This window comes from Tachysurus fulvidraco, chromosome 6, assembly GCF_022655615.1.
Source record: "Tachysurus fulvidraco isolate hzauxx_2018 chromosome 6, HZAU_PFXX_2.0, whole genome shotgun sequence".
Classification (NCBI taxonomy): Eukaryota; Metazoa; Chordata; class Actinopteri; order Siluriformes; family Bagridae; genus Tachysurus; species Tachysurus fulvidraco.
This window is the reverse complement of record NC_062523.1, coordinates 8,082,246-8,100,293: the sequence shown is the minus strand read 5'-3', so window position 1 is coordinate 8,100,293 and position 18,048 is coordinate 8,082,246. Positions and strand designations below refer to the sequence as shown.

The 18,048-nt window shown below is 35.9% G+C and overlaps 2 protein-coding genes across 3 annotated transcripts in view; both read left to right on the top strand.

The window, feature by feature from the left end:
- LOC113663951 (protein CFAP210-like) overlaps positions 1-18,048 on the top strand; it is a 169,818-nt gene that overhangs the window by 109,103 nt on the left and 42,667 nt on the right. The gene's annotated exons all lie outside the window — the stretch shown is intronic.
- LOC113640950 (nectin-4-like) lies at positions 2,111-12,857 on the top strand. 2 transcript variants are annotated; one of them, XM_027143501.2, is made up of 7 exons: positions 2,339-2,448; positions 7,812-8,153; positions 9,386-9,688; positions 9,847-9,955; positions 10,867-11,012; positions 11,493-11,604; positions 11,701-12,857. In XM_027143501.2, the coding sequence occupies exons 1-7, from the start codon at positions 2,382-2,384 to the stop codon at positions 11,729-11,731; spliced, it is 1,110 nt and encodes a 369-aa protein (XP_026999302.2). In that variant the 5' UTR covers positions 2,339-2,381; the 3' UTR covers positions 11,732-12,857. The 2 variants fall into 2 exon arrangements, with proteins under 2 accessions (XP_047671378.1, XP_026999302.2); XM_047815422.1 differs by lacking the exon at positions 10,867-11,012 and having other exon boundaries at positions 2,111-2,448; positions 11,493-12,857.

Here is an 18,048-nt window from a genome sequence, read left to right as displayed (position 1 = left end):
TTAAAATATACCTAGAGTTTAAATTCATTCACTTATATTTTATACTATTTGTAGAGTAAACAGATATCTGGCATATATTTATATTAGCTACAAAATATAACCCAACAACCCAACCCACATGTCAGCATAGTACAAATTGTGTTTACCAAGAAATGAAACTAAAACTCAGTCATGCATCTGTACACACATGAACCTGAAACATTGAGGCACATAAATTGTACAATTAATAAAATGTTTTCAAATTTGTTTTAGTAAATAACAGCTCTCCCTATCAACAAAAAAAAAGATATCAAAATAAAGCTTCATTTTTATGATATTACATCATATTTGCTATTAATCTAGCCATGGGGGTCACAGTGACTTCTGTGCCGGTCCCAAGCCCGGATAAATAGAGATATGAGCATATATCTTATATACAATATAAGCAGAAATAAAACACTGGTAATAAAAAATAAAATTTAACTCAGTTGTGTCAATTGGCTAAATCTGATCTAGATTTAGCTGATTATTTGATATATTGTAGGGATGTGGTAGTCAAGTGTTGGACTACCAATTAGAAGGTTGTAAGGTTGAATCCCAGGTCCACCAAGATGCCACTGCTGGGCCCCTGAGCTTAAGTTCTCACTCACTCTCTCACTCATTTTCTATTGCTTATCCGAACTACCTCGGGTTACAGGGAGCTTGTGCCTATCTCAGGTGTCATCGGGCATCGAGGCAGGATACACCCTGGACAGAGTGCCAACCCATTGCAGGGCACACACACTCATTCACTCACACACTACGGACAATTTTCCAGAGATGCCAATCAACCTACCATGCATGTATTTGGACCAGGGAAGGAAACCAGAGTACCCAGAGGAAACCCCCGAGGCACGAGGAGTACAAGCAAACTCCACACACACAAGGCGGAAGCGGGAATCGAACCCCGACCCTGTGAGGCGAACGTGCTAACCACTAAGCCAAGATCACACCCCAGTAATTTACTTATAATAACTTACACAATATTAATCAGTTCACCATTACCATACATTATAAAAAAGCATGTTAGCTAAAAATTAAGCTTTATAAAAACATTTTTGGGTATTTTGTTTTGGTTAACAACTACTGTCTGATTTCTTTCCCCTCAGATTGCTGATTGTTAAGGAAGCATTTTTAAAGAACTGAGAAGCACCATCTCACTCATCGCCTCACCACTGACATTTATTACTTTTAAGGAAATGCATCTGATAGAATCGACCACAGCTATGACCCATAAGCTAAAATAATGAACAGAATGCGTTGTGTCATACTTTGAGGTTTTTAGGGTGGTGGTGGGTCCAGGCTAACAGCAGCGCAGTAAATAGGTCCCCTGTACCTACAAACACAGCATCCAGTTTGGGAATGTCCATTCTGATCCTCTGCTTCTCTTTACTGCCATCAGCGTTCACTGAAATGTGCAAACAGATGGCAGAGTTTTCCATTAGCAACATGGAAATACAAACAAGACCTTAGTGATGACCCAAAATACAATTATATCTGCAAACGCTCCACTGGTGTTCCATGTTTTCACTATTAATAAAAAGAGGGAGCATATAGAATTTGGATAGAATTTGGATTATATTTAAAAATGTATGTTTATATATACAGTCTGGGTGATTTAAACATCTCGGTGAAAATACAAAATATTGTCACTGTGGACTCTGAAGAAAGATACACTGTTAAAAACAACCTGATTGGAACTGCATCTAAAGATCTAAACCAGAAGAAGGTTCTCTAAAGGAGAAACTGGAACTGTTACAACTACACATTGGATATTCACAGTAAGATGACAAGTTCATTATTTTTAAGCAGAAGTTTTTAAGCATATACTGAAGCAAAAAGAATGTGTAAGCAGTCAGATAAATACATAAACCAGCTTTTTCACAAAGTCACAAATATTTTGACATCTAAAACTATAGTATTAAATGTAAAGAAAGGTTATCCTTATTCATTTCACATTATAAAAGCAGTAATGCAAAGCAAAATTATTTTCTATAGTATATTATAAACATTAATATGCAACTGGATTTTTTCTTTCACATTTATTTCTTTCACTGAGTGTTATTTGTGTAAAGTATTAATGTCTCTTTTTTGTTGAGGTTTTTCACTAAGGTGACCGGTGAGTTTCTGATATTACATTCATATTAATGTTAAAAGTATCATTTCATTTTTTTTTAATATTTCATAATTACCGTCTTGGCTATTAATGAGTCTGATGGCTTAAAACTTTTTACTGTTAGGGAATATGCCAAAGCAATCACGAACAAAGATAGTTCCACCGCTAGTCCAGTAGGCTGTGCACATGCGCAATACAACAACAAAAAACACTATGATCACTGGTCAGTCTATTGGAATGATATAAGATGGTGTGTTTCAGTATGGGGTTAACCTGTTTTTGTCTGCTGCTTTTGTGTTTTGCCAGCAATAAAGGTAGGAGCTCCTTCTTTAAACATCTGTTAAACAAAAGTATTAATTGAAGATGTTGAAACAATCGTGTGAAACTCTCTAGCTGTTTTTTTTTACTGAATAGACTAAATTTTTTGTTATAGAGTATTTTTATGTTTTTTACTGAATAGGCTAATTTGTTTTGCTATATAGTATTTCTAATGTCTCTTGTCTGTACTACACCTCTTACACCATAGGTATTCAACTAAAGTTTAAAGAGGTCCAGTAAGAGAAAATTTCTTGAAGCAAAGGACCGGAGGATCATAATGTCTAACTAGTTAATGTGATATATATTTAAGTACCCTAGTAGTTGTATCAACATCTGCAAGCAATCAATACCTGACTGTCAAATCATATAAATTCTGTACAATTCAAAAACTTTTTGAAAATATTTATTGTATGTACTGTATAGGGCTTGTTCCCTCAGACCTGGGAAAGATGTCTCAGGGACGCTGTCTTCAGATTTGACTGGATATGTTTGTTCAAAACCTTTATGTTTTGTCTCATGTCGTTTCACATTGGCACTTTTAATAAGTGCCACGGTTTATTAGACACACTAGATTAGTGTGAAGTGGGGAGTATGAACAGAAACGAGTCTGTCCATTCTGGATTAAATGCTCTATTTTCGCTGTCCACTTTTCTTTTTTTGGAGAGCGCCATTTGTTCTTTATTCTCCCTTTCTGTTTCTCGCCCTTTCTCAGTCTTACTCATCTGTTTCTCTCCCTTTCTCCATCTCACTCATTTGTTTCTCTCCATTTCTCCGTCTCACTCGTCTGTTTCTCTCCCTTATCTGATTCAAAGGATTAAAATTGTGCGCGACACGCGGCGGCGCGCCCTCGTGTGTTGTATTGTAGTATTACATGGACTCTATTACTGTGTAGCGAGTTTAGGATAGTTTATTGTTGCGAGTTGTCAATGGAGCCTGTTACAAAAAGGTCGCGTTCTGAAATGTGGGAACACCTTCGTTTGATTTCGCCCAATAAAGTGGATATATGGTTTTGTCGTGAAGCCTATATTTGTAACTTCACTCATCATTGGGCAATTAAACGGTTTAATGTCGTATATTTTGTCATATATATTTATTGGATAGTAGTAATAAGTTGAAAAATGAAGAGGAATGCAAGAAAAGCCTTTTGTGCTCCGATTAATATCATGATCTTTTCTTAAATGGTTCACACATTATACTTTTGAGACAAGGTCTATCGTTAATCTGTTTTTAGATCCAGTGTTTGATTTGCTCCCAGCAGCTGGCCAATAATAATAATAATAATAATAATAATAATAATAATAATAATAATAATAATAATACATCATCCAGGTTGAGGCATTTTCGTGCAAAGCATGACAATGTCAGACAGATCATCTGTCCAAGATGTAGCCAACAGCCAAGTTAAAGCCTACTTTTAATTTTATTCACTTGTTTCAGTTTTAATTATTAATATAATTAAGTGGTTTAAAAGAGCTGCTGTTATTTTATCAAAATAGGAACAAAGTCTCTCTCTCTCTCTCTCTCTCTCTCTCTCTCTCTCTCTCTCTCTCTCTCTCTCTCTCTCTCTCTCTCTCTCTTAATTTCATTTTAAGTGTGCTTTAATGGCATGACAAAAACTGTACATTTGTATTACCAAAGCATTTGCAGCTGTGCTGCATACAAATAGTACAAAAAGTTAAATTTAAACAAAGTGCATTGTGCATAATTAAAAGTAAAATAGTAAATTATAGAAATACAATAATAACATACATTATTGTATTTAATATATTGATTCATTCATTTATTTAATCTATCCTTAATTTGTCAATCCATTAATTTTTGCTTCTAAAATTAATACGTTGTTTGGTTGTGGAACATTTTGTGATAGCACTTTCACCAGCAGAGGTCCTCATGGAGCTCTGATTTGAAAAGCTTCGAGTAATGAACCTTTTTCCGGTACAATTGGGTTGAAAGCTTCACTGCTTCAAGAAAGCTTCACTTCGCCATCACTACTCCCTTGTTTTCTACATGTATCGCTATCTCTCTTTCATGTGCAACTTTACCCTAATTCTCTCTGTCTTGCACTGTTGAGTCGCAGTAATGCACAGACTTGATTTGCTGAGTGTTATCACATGGGATGGCTTAACTCGCATGCAATTGGTTTGTGCGTTTTCACTAACACACAGCAAAAGCTGTGCGGTAAAATAGAAGCGCCCCGTCAAGTTTTACATCATAACCTTTTGTTTTGGCTGTAGGCCCGGGTCCGTATTGGACAGCTTCTGGGTCCGGACCCGGACAGCGGTCCGCCTGTTAGTGACCTATATGTCTCACACCAAACTCTGGGTGTCAAACTCTGGTAATTATATTTGGCCCGCGAGATCATATCAAATGTGCATTACAGCTGGCTAGCCGTATGCACCGCTAATACTACAAATCCCAGAATGCCTTGCCACTGTACTGACGCGTAGTCACGAACAGCAAGCGCCCCAATTCTCTGTTGACAGTCGTTAAAGACAGGGTCTCCGATTTTTGAGAAATGCTTCAGAAAACTGAGTCGGGCTGATAATAAACAAAAAGCAAAACAAAATCAAAACAAACGTGTAGCCAATGAGCAGAAAGGGGCGGGGCTTTTCAATATGGGCAGAGAGAGTGTTCAGTTCACATGTGTGACATTAGTAGAAAGCGGTTTTAGCATTGACATGGAGGATAAAAACAAAGAAAGAAAGCGAAGAAAGTAGGACCCGTGTTAATATAGGATCAGCTTTCCAGTGCTGTAGAAAACTGAAGGAGCAGGAAGTTGGCGCATATTCACAGATTCGAGTTTACCGAGCCAATAACTCCTGAGCTAAACGCTGTTACTACACAAATAACACCTCTTTTCTATCGGAGTAATGTAGAGAGGCAGCTACAACCGCGTTTTGTGTAGTAACAGCGTTTAGCTCAGGAGTTATTGACTCGGGAAAGAACACAGGAGTTGTTCCAAATCCTGTGTTTAAGCAAAACTAAAGTTTGTTTCCATATGAAAAAGGTTGAACATTACATATCAGTTAATTGCAGTTAAATTTTCAATAAATATTCAGTTTTGCCCGTGACTTTATCTCAGTTTTATATTTTGGCCCACTGTGAATTTGAGTTTGACACCCCTGTCTTACACCATGGCTATGTTTTTAGTGTTTTTATTTTTTAGCATAGGTTTTAGTGTCTCTGGCGGTGACCCCAAAACAGGTTTCTGGTGCACCGTAATCACTCTAATTCCAGAAACAATTGTTTTGTGGATCTTTGTGGATGTTTTAATCAATGCCCTTAGTTTTAATTGTTTATCAATTTAAAACTTATGACAATTTTATCTAATTTATATTTGTGATTCTTACTTAAATGTTCATTATTTTCACAATTTATTTTAAATAAAGAACAATGTACTTTTTCTTCTCTCATGGAAAATAAATGCATATTTTTTAAACATTTCTCCTGTAAATAAGAGGTTTTCACTGTAAACTGCCCTTTTCTTGATACTGATCTATTATGAACATGATATTTTACATTTTAAATCATTTGATCCTGCTGATTCTGACCTCCTCATGGCTTTGTACAGATCCAGAAAGTGGAGACTGAACAGAGAAGAGAAACTGGACCTTATTTCAGTTTGGGACAAAAAGCAATAATCATAATGTATACAAGAAGCATAGTTTGTTGTTTTAAAAACTCTTTAATATCTGAGGGAGGATTGCTGATACATGAGGATTATCTGCCATTAAATCCTCACATATCAGCAATCCTCCCTCAGATATTAAAGAGTTTTTAAAACAACATAAACTATCCTTCTTGTATCCTTCTGCAATTTATTTCACTTATTTGGAGAAGAAACAGTTAGGTGGTCAGGGTCTGCACCAAAAAGACACACTGTACACACATCAGAGTTTGTCAGTGTGTGTACAGTGTGTCTTTTTGGTGCAGACCCTGACTATCTAAATGTTTCTTCTCCAAATAAGTGAAATAAATTGCAGTCTAGTGCCAAATGTATGTGGACACCAGACCATAACATCTACACTCCATTAACAGTTTATTAGGAACAACATACTAATACTGGATGTGGTCTACTTTTGCTCTCAAATCACCATTAGTTCTTTCTGGCATCGATTCTGCAAGAAAATATTTGCATCACTCATTTTCTAGGAATTGTTCAGCTGCACTTCTTTGAATATTGTGAATCTCCTGTTCTGCCACATCCCACTGCTGTTGGATTTAGTGCTGGTGACTGGAAATGACATCGAACTCCTTGTCATTGTGACACCAGATTAAGGTTTTTGCTCAGGCAAATGATCAGCACCAATGTTTAAAAACATTCACCAAACCATTACATTATCTCCACCAGCATGGAATGCTGACACACACAATTCTAACCCCACTATAGGTATAGGTTATACTATTATTCTACTATATGTGTGCCTCATTTAAAATAAAAAAAATCTTCAGATCAGACTCTGTGTACCATTCTTTAGATGTCCAGTTTTAGAGAGTCCATGCCAACTGCAGCCTCAACTTTCTGTTCTTGGTTCTTCAGTGGAACATGTCATGGTCTTCTGCTGTTGTTGCTTATCTGTCTCAAGAATTGACTTGTTGTGCAGTCTGAGATGTTTCTTCTTACCACAGCTGTGTTTACTTGAGTTACTGTTGCCATGTCCATCTGTAAAACTGCTGCACACCTGATTTATTTATTTACTTACTTACTTACTTACTTACTTACTTACTTACTTACTTACTTACTTACTTACTTACTTACACCATTCTGATTAATGTTTAGAGACTGTTGTGTGTGTGTGAAAATTCTGGGAGTTGAGCAGTTGTAGAAATACTCAAGCCAATGTTTTTTGGTAATAAGTCATGTCACCCTCAAAAGCACTGAGATCACACATTTTTCACCTCGTTATGATGGCTTATGTAAACATTACCAGAAGCTGCTGGAATGTATCTGTGTGTTTGTCTGCATTTCACTGCTGCCACATGATTGGCTAATTAGATAGCTGCATAAATGTGTCTACATGAATGTCAAATAAAGTGACTGGTGAGTGTAAATTAACTTGATGGACATCCTGCTACAAAACCATGGGCACTAATATAAAGTGTCCCCCCTTTCAGCAAAGATAACACTGATATGGTTTGGTACAAGTTTCTGGTTGTCCTTAATTGACCCAGCCCATGCTTGAATTGCATTAATCTTGAGATATTGCTGAGTCCAAACTCCACTAACTAGTCAGCTACCTTTTGAATTCTGGATGGTTTCTGACACAACACACAATTAGCTCTCTGGAGGAAATCAACAATTTGCTCATTCTCATGATGTGAACATATTTCATTATTAAAAATTCTCCTTTTTTTTCAGCCATAAAGGTTATTGGTCGGGATGGGACTGTGACAACAGGAGTTGATGCGCAGTTATTCTGTGAAGCAATCGAGACAACAGAGCCTCTAACAACTATTAGGTGGCAAAGACGAACAAAGAAAAAGCCAACAAATACAGATTTTCTGGTTGTAACTTCTAGTGGCAAAGAAGAATACATAAACGGACTGAGGGATCGAGTAAAATTTGCAGGGAACTTGGAAGTACTGGACGGCTCAATTCATCTAAGTAATGTTACTCTTTTAGATGAAGGAATCTACACTTGCATCTTCAGCGTATTTCCAAGTGGACCATATAAAACAGAAATTCGTCTCACAGTACAAGGTAAAATTCTTTGTAGATCTGATAAACCCATGTATTTTGCATGTGTCTGGGGGGTCCACACAGCCATAAAATACATTATATATGGTACTCTAGATAATATGTTTCAGAGAGGCCAAGAGGTATAAAAAAGTTATACATTATACAATGTATAGAAATGTTTTTTAATGTCAAGCATTTTCATGACTGTGTCCATTGCATGTCCATTATCTTCAATATAATGCATCTCAAACTGCAAACCAATTAAATGAATTTGGTTAATATGTTGCATTGTGCAAAAAAGAACAAGCTCTTTGTGAGTCTGGCCTGGATACAGAGACTCAGTCAGGTCTTAGAAACCATTTAACACAACAGTGAGACTATGTGGCAGGACACCAGTGGGTCAGATCTGTCTTGATCTCTGAATACTGAGCTTTTAGTGCGTTTTCTTGAATTTTAATCAGTTGAAAATTGAACCTGATGACCCGTCTTTTACCAATGCTCATGTTTGCAGTATAGAAAAGGCATCATTTTGAGACTTTAGAATATTAAACTTCTTATATTTTAGGAATTTGGTAACAGTAGTAAGTAGTAGAGTAAATACATTTAATTATGCATTGTACTCTGTTCATAAGCACTGGTGGTTTGTCTAAAATGGGACAAAAAGGGATCTCATTCTCTTGTGATGAATTTTATTTGTATGTTGCATTCAACGATAAATACTACCTCAAAGCAGCTTTAAAAATCCAGATGAATATTTATATTCCTGATGAGTAAGGTTGTACCTAGAAATACTTCATGAGATATTGTGTGGAAAAAAATGTCAGAGGCACCAAACTCAAATGGGAGCATTGTTTAGGAAAAAACAGGTATTGGGTCTATAATCCATTACGGAATTGCATACATTTTTTAAATGGCTGAGACTAGATAAATATGAAAATGAAACATCAGGCTGTTGACAGTGCATGCAGTTGTAAACTAAAACAGATCTGATAACTTGAACTTGAGCGTACATGGGCTTTTAATGGTTTTCACCACTGCAGACTGAAATAGTTGTGCAGTGTGAAGTTCACTGCTCTAAAGTCAAACCCTACCATCACAACAAGTCTACAGTGTCTTCACTGTTCTATAAATAAAACTTGTTCTAAATCACGAGTGAACAGGGTTAGACATACATATTAATGAAACATATTCACCCAGAGATCAGTTAAACAACATTATTTATTTATTTTTGTTATTCTTGTTCATGTTTTCAGTTCCTCCTGTTGTCACTGTGGGCACTAATGTTCCTGCTGTTGCTGGAGACACTGAAGGGATTTTAGTGACCTGCACTGCAGCCAATGCAAAGCCTGCAGCAGAAGTGTCGTGGAGTCTGGATGCTTTAAACACAGTGAAAGTACAAAATACTGTCACTGTGGACTCTGAAGATAGATACACTGTTAAAAACAACCTGCTTGGAACCGCATCTAAAGATCTAAACCAGAAGAAGTTTCAGTGTGTAGTCACAGACCCTGGCCTAAAGCAGAAACTGGAACTGAGTTACACATTGGATATTCACTGTAAGATGACAAGTTCATTATTTTTGCTTATAACTATTTACTGAAACAAAAGGAATATGTGGGCAGTCAGATTTAACACAAAAAATATTACACCTAATTCTGTTTTACTGAATGGTACATTGTGTAAAGTATTAACGTTTCTTTCATTTTTCTCTCAGATCCTCCCCAGGTGGTTTATATTAGTTCAGCAGGTGATCAAGGGGAAACCCGTGAATTTCTCTGTGATACAGACGCTAATCCAAAACCTACAAACTTTACCTGGGGCAGGTAACAGAGATGAGTCTTCTTTGTATGTTAATCATAAAATGCCACAGTAAGGTACATAAACCATATTATATTTACAATAATGCTGCACCTGCTCATAGTACTCTTAACAACAGACATCAGCACAAAGAAGCTTTAAATAAACACAGATATAGTTTTTGAGTTGCCATGAGAAGAAAAATTCAGTACTTAGATATTTAGCGTACATGAGGCATATTATATGGCTTATCATATAACAGGTGCAGCTTTGTTGTTAAAAATGTGTGTGAAACTTGAACACAAGCCTGGTTTTGGATTTCGGTTTAATGTTTGATGTTCATGTTACCAAGACAGCCATCAGTTTTGTTTGTACATGGCTTTAAGAGTTATAGCAAATAAAGTTAACTTAACTTATATTAAATAGGTTTTGCGTTTATCCTAATGTTGATTTGTGTGAGTTAATAATCTAATCTGTATATTTTTAATAATGTGATCTGAATCTAGCCTTAAAGTCAGACCACTCTGTTCTCTATCACTCCAATGGCTGATGTATTTCTGATATTTTCCTTGGTCATATGTTCCTGATCTTTACTGCAATGTTCCTGTGGATCCTATCCAATTACTATCCAAATTCACAAAACACTCCACATTTTCTTCACGATCATGGTGATACTGTATTTTCTATGATGTGTGTCTTCAGTACATAGCCTAGTAGCATTAACATTGCTCTAATAATGTACATTTTATCACCATTGAGGAATAGAACAGTTTAAATGCTAATAAATGCCTTGAGTCATATAAGTGTTATCAGTAAAAACAGGATTTGCAAAATAAGCATTTTGAAGCCAGTTTTTCCGACAGTATGATGTTTATCTGTGTAGTGTGCTGTTTATACAATCACACTTACCATTATTTATCAAATACATTTTATTTAGATTTTTTCCATTGAGCAAGACTCGTTCCAGTGGTGTTAACAGACTGGTTGTTCCGCTGACCCCTGGCAGTAACGGACCTTACTATTGTGTGGCGTCTAACCAATACGGGGAAGCTGTTGGTTCCCTCTATATGCATGTTGAAACTTGTAAGTATGTATATTATTTGTCCTTCACTGGAACAGTAAATAAATGCTCTTGATAGTTGACACAGTTCACATATACACACAGTTTATTTATTAAACATAACTACGTCATCCTTCAACATTTATTCAATAATGTGTTAGTATATGTACACCTACAATAGCAGCATTGGATTATTATGTGCAAAGCAGCATTATAGAGAATGCATAGACCGCATATAAACTGAGATTATATCAAGTGTGTGTGAGGCCTGATGGGTTGAGCTGAAAAAACTTACACAGTCTGGTTGTGTGGAACTAAATGCTTCAAAGCCTTTTTCCAGATAGCAGAAGTGTAAAAAGAGAATGTGAGGGTTTGTGGGGTCATCTACAATGCTGTTAGCTTTGTGGATGCAGCATGTGGTGTCAAGTTTAAGATAAATTATAGAAATCTTGATGTAGTGTGTTGTGTGAACTAACTAAAATACTTTCTCAATGTCATTGCAGCTACAGAATCTAAAACCTGTTGGACTCTGTTCATCCTGACCCTCGTTGCTGGGGTTTGCTGTTTTCTCTTTTGGAAATTTGAATTGTTTCAGCGTGTTAATAAAATACTGCGGTGAGTTTTCTCATTTTACCAATCTAGTAATGAGAGCAGATTATAAACATTAAATGAGTTGTTAAAGTGAGTTGCTTATTTTCTGTTTTCACTCAGGCGTGATATCGGTCAACCTGTGCGTACGTAATCTCCAGACCAAGAAGAGGTCTGTGTGAAATCCTTTATTACAATCTCTATGGTCTTCTTTTGCTCACCTATATTGGTGATTACATGGAAGATGTTTTTTTTCTTAAGGGCAGTAATACATGAAACAAACCTCTCTACTGGGACCATACCTTGGCGTGGTGGAGGGGCTTATCCTCCTTCAAGTGAGGAGAAAACCAAATGGTCCCACAGGTTTTGTCACCTAATGGTCCATTTTATGTTTGTTGACTGATCAAGCCAAGTCAGAGGAGTTCACATCACTTAATCCCACTCTGATTCATCCTGAGAGTCAGGGCTGTTTGCCTCATTAGATTTCAGTGTAAAAAAACATTTTTCTCAGTTTGCCTGTAAGTTTGGGTAGATTTACTAGTCAGGATTTCCTCTAGGTTTGCGAGCAAGCGTCCCCGATGCCCCACAGCGCAACCCTACAATCGCTCTATTTAAAACCTGGTCATCCAACACATGCTAGATATTTGTGGTAAATTGTTGACAGCTGTGTCCTTAATATTTAATTATAGATTTATTTATGTTATGTATTAAACATACAAACACACACATAAGCATACCGACCTTTGCAGTGTTTCAGAGTTGTAGAGAGCGTTGAGTTGAGGTTTCCAGTGGTGTATTATATGTATGGCTGTCTTGATGTTACATTGTAGGAAGCAGTATTAGAAAATAAGTCTGATCTCTGAACCTCTGATGAACAACCCAGAGCCTTAACCAGTTGAGCCACCACTGCCCCAACTAAATTGAAAAGGAAGTAAGAAAACAAGTTGGCTAAGTGGAATGAAGTAAAATCTTGTAAAACTATTTTTTCTATTAGTCATAAAACGAGAATGAGATAACGATAGATGAACTGTTGCTTAATGCATGCAGGAATCATCAATATTACCCAAGCACAGAGATTGGGGAGCTAAATAAATCACTTTGAATGATTATATACATAACCAGTCTACAATGTTTTGCAAATACATCCACCGTATATATCACTCTAGGTGTGTATGTGTGGAGTGGACACACCACAAAAACTGCTGTTTCAGTAAACACTGCATATGTAAAAGCATCCTAATTCATACACTGGCTACTGCTAATAAAAACTATAGAATAAATATTAAACTCTGGAATTATTGCCATAAGAAAGTTATATGAAAGTAAGCAACTTACGGATGTTTTGAGATTAAACATGGAAAGACTGGCATCATTCTTTTATTAGCACTCTTACAATGTGGTTGGATTAGTATATCAGAGACACCTTTCCTTTCAGAGTAATACAGTCTTGAAACTCTTACTTTGTTCTCAGCAAACACTTTTATAAAGGCTTCTTTGTGGCAGCAAATTATAGTTTTTGTATTTGAATGCTATTAATTGTTCAAGTTTGTGATGTTGTTTGTAGACACATATTCTAGTGCTCTCTGTGCGCTCTGAAATAAACCTAATCTTTAGAAATCATTGAGGAATTCTGCTTGTAATTGTAATATTAATAAAGTTAAGACTATTATACTGAGAAACACATGTTCAAGAAATTTAGTAACCTATTTCCAAATGAGGACAGCTGCTGAACACTACAAATTATAGACAGTAACTTGTCACGGTTAACTTGGCTACAGTGGTGCTGATTCAATACTAATGATGAGTTACAGTGTCATGGTTTATACATTTCTGTGTTTAAGAAACATTTTAATTAAGTCTAATGTGGAAATACATGATGTGCTGCCAGGAAACATAAGCAACAAAATCTAGGACACTGCGAAATGTCATATGAGGAAATGTCATATGATCTAGTGTAACGTGACGGTGTGTAAAACTAATCTGATGCCTTGCCTTGTCTAATGAGGCATTTCTAAGCAATAATAGAGAATATTATAGTCATGTGTTGGGTTTCATAGATTCCAGTTCCTTCATTTTATTTTTTTATATAGTTTAATTTGGACATTTATTTAGGTTTTTATTGTAGAAGTTTCCTGTTATTATTGTGAACAAGTCCTACTTGAATGTGTCTGGACAAGTAAGACCACAAAGAACTACACTTTACCTAATTATCCTGCTGTTGGGTGTCAACTGGAATACAGTGTGCTTTGCATGGCTCAATCAAAATAAAAATAAAAATAAATAGTTGACAGCATCATTTAAAGAACTTGAATATCAGCTTGATTGAAATATTCATTGCTGGATTGTTTTCACGGTTTGAAGGTTGAGGTCCTGTTATGGATACTGAGTTTAGGATTTTGCAGGGTGGAGGTTAGTGTAGCACAAGCAACACCCAAAGAGCTAACGTGCCAGCCCAGGCCTGCATGACCACTGCTTTAGACGGAACATTAGAATAAATGTTGGCCCACCAAAGCAAGGGCCTTTATGGTAGCAATATATTTTAACTTAAGGCTTTAACTTTACATTCTAAAGCGTAAGTCAAGGCAAATATTTAAAGTGAAAGTGAAGTGACATACGGCTAAGAATGGTGACCCATACTCAGAATTTGTTCTCTGCATTTGACCCATCCAGTTCCAATCTGTGAATATGTGGCCGACTTTACTTAAGACGCCGAGGCGCTTTTTTCCTTCTCGATAGGTGAGTAACGTTGGTTTTGCTTTGTTACACAGAACTAATATATGCCGTCCTTTGCATGATTATGCTTGTGTGTCATTTTTGCTTGTTTGTCTATCTGCAATCGTATTGTTCTTCCCTTCAGCTATAATAAAGACACATTTCTTTCCATTAGTCGACTGGGTTACGTATTAGTGACGGCCAGTTCGTGAACGAATCGTTCTGCAAACTGGCTCAGTCCCTGCCAACCTAAAGGTTGCCACTGTTACTCCCTTGCTCAAGAAGCCTTCATTGGACCCCTCTATTCAAAAAAACTTTCGACCTTTCGTCTTGCCTTTCGTGTCAAAAATTCTGGAGAAAATTGTGCTAAATCAACTTCAAAGTTTTCTGAATAACAATTGTATCTATGAGGTTTTTCAATCGGGTTTTAGGTCTGCTCACAGTACTGAATCTGCCCTTTTGAGAGTTTTAAATGACATTTATCTTTCTACTGACTCCGGAGATTCTGTGGTTCTTATTCTTTTAGATTTATCAGCTGCTTTTGATACCATAGACCACTCCCTCTTATTATCGAGGCTTGAGACCTGGGTAGGTCTAAAAGCAAATGTTTTGAGATGGTTTCAGTCATACCTAACTGACAGAAAATTCATAGTGAAACTGGGTAACTTTTCCTCCGCCCCTGCCGCGCTGTCCTATGGCCTTCCACAAGGCTCTATTTTAGCTCCTCTATTTTCGTTATGCATGCTACCCCTGGGCTCTATTCTCCGGAAACACGGTGTATCTTTTCATTTCTATGCTGATGACACCCAAATCTACTTACCAATTAGGAAAAACAATCCTTCAGCAATCTCATCTCTTCTAAAATGTTTAGAAGAGGTTAAATTTTGGCTGGCACAAAATTTCCTGTTTTTAAATGAAGAAAAGACTGAAGTAATAATGTTTAGCCCAAATGAGAACTCTCAGTCCTCAAGCTTCAATCTAGAGAGTTTATCTGTTTTTAGATCTTCACGGGTGCAGAATCTTGGCGTCTTTTATTGATCAGAACTTAAAATTTGACAAACACATCTCGTCCGTTATCGGGTCTAGCTTTTACCAACTGCGGATTCTCTCCAAAATTAAACACTTTCTTACCCCTAAGACCTTAGAAATGGCTGTTCATGCGTTTATAACCTCTCGCTTAGATTACTGTAACTCGTTATATTGCGGTATATCTAAAACTCAGATTACGCGTCTCCAGCTCGTTCAAAATGCTGCTGCCAGATTTCTCTCCAGTTGTCGCAAACATGAACACATCACTCCCATTCTCAAATCTCTACACTGGCTTCCGATTTCTCAGAGAATAGATTTTAAGATTTTACTCTTTGTCTATAAGTCTCTCCATAATATCGCTCCTCTCTACCTATCTGAACTTCTTCATCCCTATTTTCCTATTAGAAGTCTCCGTTCATCTGACCAGGCTTTGTTGGTTGTCCCTCGTGTACGGCTCAAGCATAGAGGAGAGCGTGCCTTTTCTGTGGCCGGTCCTAAATTATGGAACTCCCTGCCACTAGAGATTAGGATGGCACCCACCATTTCTAGTTTTAAGTCCATGCTAAAGACCCACTTATTTTCTCTAGCCTTTTCATGATTGCCCAGGGTTTTATGTCTGTTATATCTTATGGTCTTAAACTGGCTATTTTATTTTATTTTATATACTAATACTATTGTTAGTTTATTCTACCTTAAAATCTAATTAAGTCTTGTTTTTTTTTTTTTTTTTTTTACCTCAAAAGCTAATTAAGTTTTTTTTTTAACTTAAAAGAAGAATCTATAAAACACTTATTTTATGAATGTGTATTTACCCAGTAGTTTGGGATTGATATTGAATATCTAATATTTAAGTTTACAAAACTAAAGATTTGACTGTCAGGTACAGATATATTTTGTTGTATAAAAATAAGAGTTTTTGCCAATTAATTTAATAATTATGTATAGGCAATAATATACATATATACACAATATACACATGATATTAATGCTAACAGTACACTATTTATAATTAAACTTAAGTGTTATATTGAGGTCTTAAAAGGACTAAGATATAAAACACCAAAAAAGGATGGATAGGATCTTTGAATGCATTTCTTTTGAAAACTTTTGGTAAGTTATTTTGTGTATAGATTTTTGTTGTTCCTTTGATGTTATAATGAATGTATTTGATACTAGTTGAATATTCTGTGCTCCTCTAAATATGTACTGTTTGTTATGTTACAGTTCTTGTTATGCAATTAAATAAATAATTAATAATAAATATATACACTCTATATTATACACTATATATATATATATATATATATATATATATATATATATATATATATATATATATATATATATATATACATATACACACACTTTTTTATTAATTATTAATTTATAATTATTTATTTACACACACACACACACACACACACACACACACACACACACACACACACACACACAGGGGCATAGCACAGGATCGTGGGCCCTATGCAAAGATACTGTGTGGGGGCCCCTATTTCACTTTTTTTAATGATAATGTAAAATGAATAGCAATTAGTATATTAAAATTAACATTACTATAGACATGACATATGATTCAGTGATTTAGTAACCACTTGTGAATTACTGCCTTACAGCATTGAAGTATATCATGTATAAAATAGTATAATAACGTGTTATTTGCATTCATGTCAATACAGCAGCACTGCGTATCATATTTTAATCATAATATGTCCTAACCTTTAAAATAGATGGAACAACTCAGTATCTTTTTTATAAAAAAAATTGCAGTTTAACAATATTTAATTGAACTGTGTTTTATTTACAAATACAATCAAACATTAAACAATCAACATGGCATCCTTTGTGATGTAAAACATTGCAGTATTTCCAAAAAAAGAAGAAAAAGTGCAAATAGCACCTTGCCTCAAAAGCAGATCTGGCTAAATCTAAATAAACAATAAACAAAATAAATGTTCATATTGACATGCACGGACATGGTCACTGCCCTAATGCCCATTGGCGGGTCTTCTTGTTGGTGAAATCACTGATGAGATCTTTAAAGTCCAATTTTTTTGCTAACTTGTTCTCAATAGACAGAAGTGCGAGACTATTTAGTCTCTCCTGAGACATTGTTGACCTCAGATAGTTTTTCACTAACTTTTAATTTCGACAGTCACAGGCAGAGTGCAGAATATCCTTAATGCAATACAGACCTCTCCAAAAATACTCTGTAGCTGCATTTTGTAGATTGCATTAAGGAGCTCAAGAGGAGGCAGTCTGTTTGAAAATGTTCCACTGTATATAGTTTTCAGATGCAGGATTTCTACGATCTACTCCTTTAGCTGATAATAAGGAGTTCTGCAGTGTCTTCCATTTCAATTAGCACTGCTTATGTGGCCTGTGTGTCTCATGTTCTGGAAATTTGCCATACATTCTTTGCCATTTTATGTTTGCCAATTTGAGTCCATGTTTGCTGTTAAGGGCACTTGGAGATGGTCGTTTTTGCTCATGTGAAAACAGAAGACATGGGATGCAAAACAGAGATGATTCACGTTTACTGTAAATTAACCAATCTCTTTTTATCTCTTCCCAACCATTGGCTGCTTTAGCATATTGTAGATAATTTGGAAATTGTTTGCCTGTCTTATCTTTTGGAGCAATTTTGGTTAAATCAGTTTCTTCTGGATTTGGATTTGCCAGTTTAAGAATGATTGAATCCCACTACTGATTTGT

Coding starts and splice junctions, on each gene's coding strand:
- LOC113640950 (XM_027143501.2), top strand. CDS start 2,382: ATGGTGTGTTTCAGTATGGGGTTAACCTGTTTTTGTCTGCTGCTTTTG. Junction 2,449..7,811: donor GTGTTTTGCCAGCAATAAAG/GTAGGAGCTCCT, acceptor CTTTTTTTTCAG/CCATAAAGGTTATTGGTCGG. Junction 11,013..11,492: donor CTATATGCATGTTGAAACTT/GTAAGTATGTAT, acceptor ATGTCATTGCAG/CTACAGAATCTAAAACCTGT.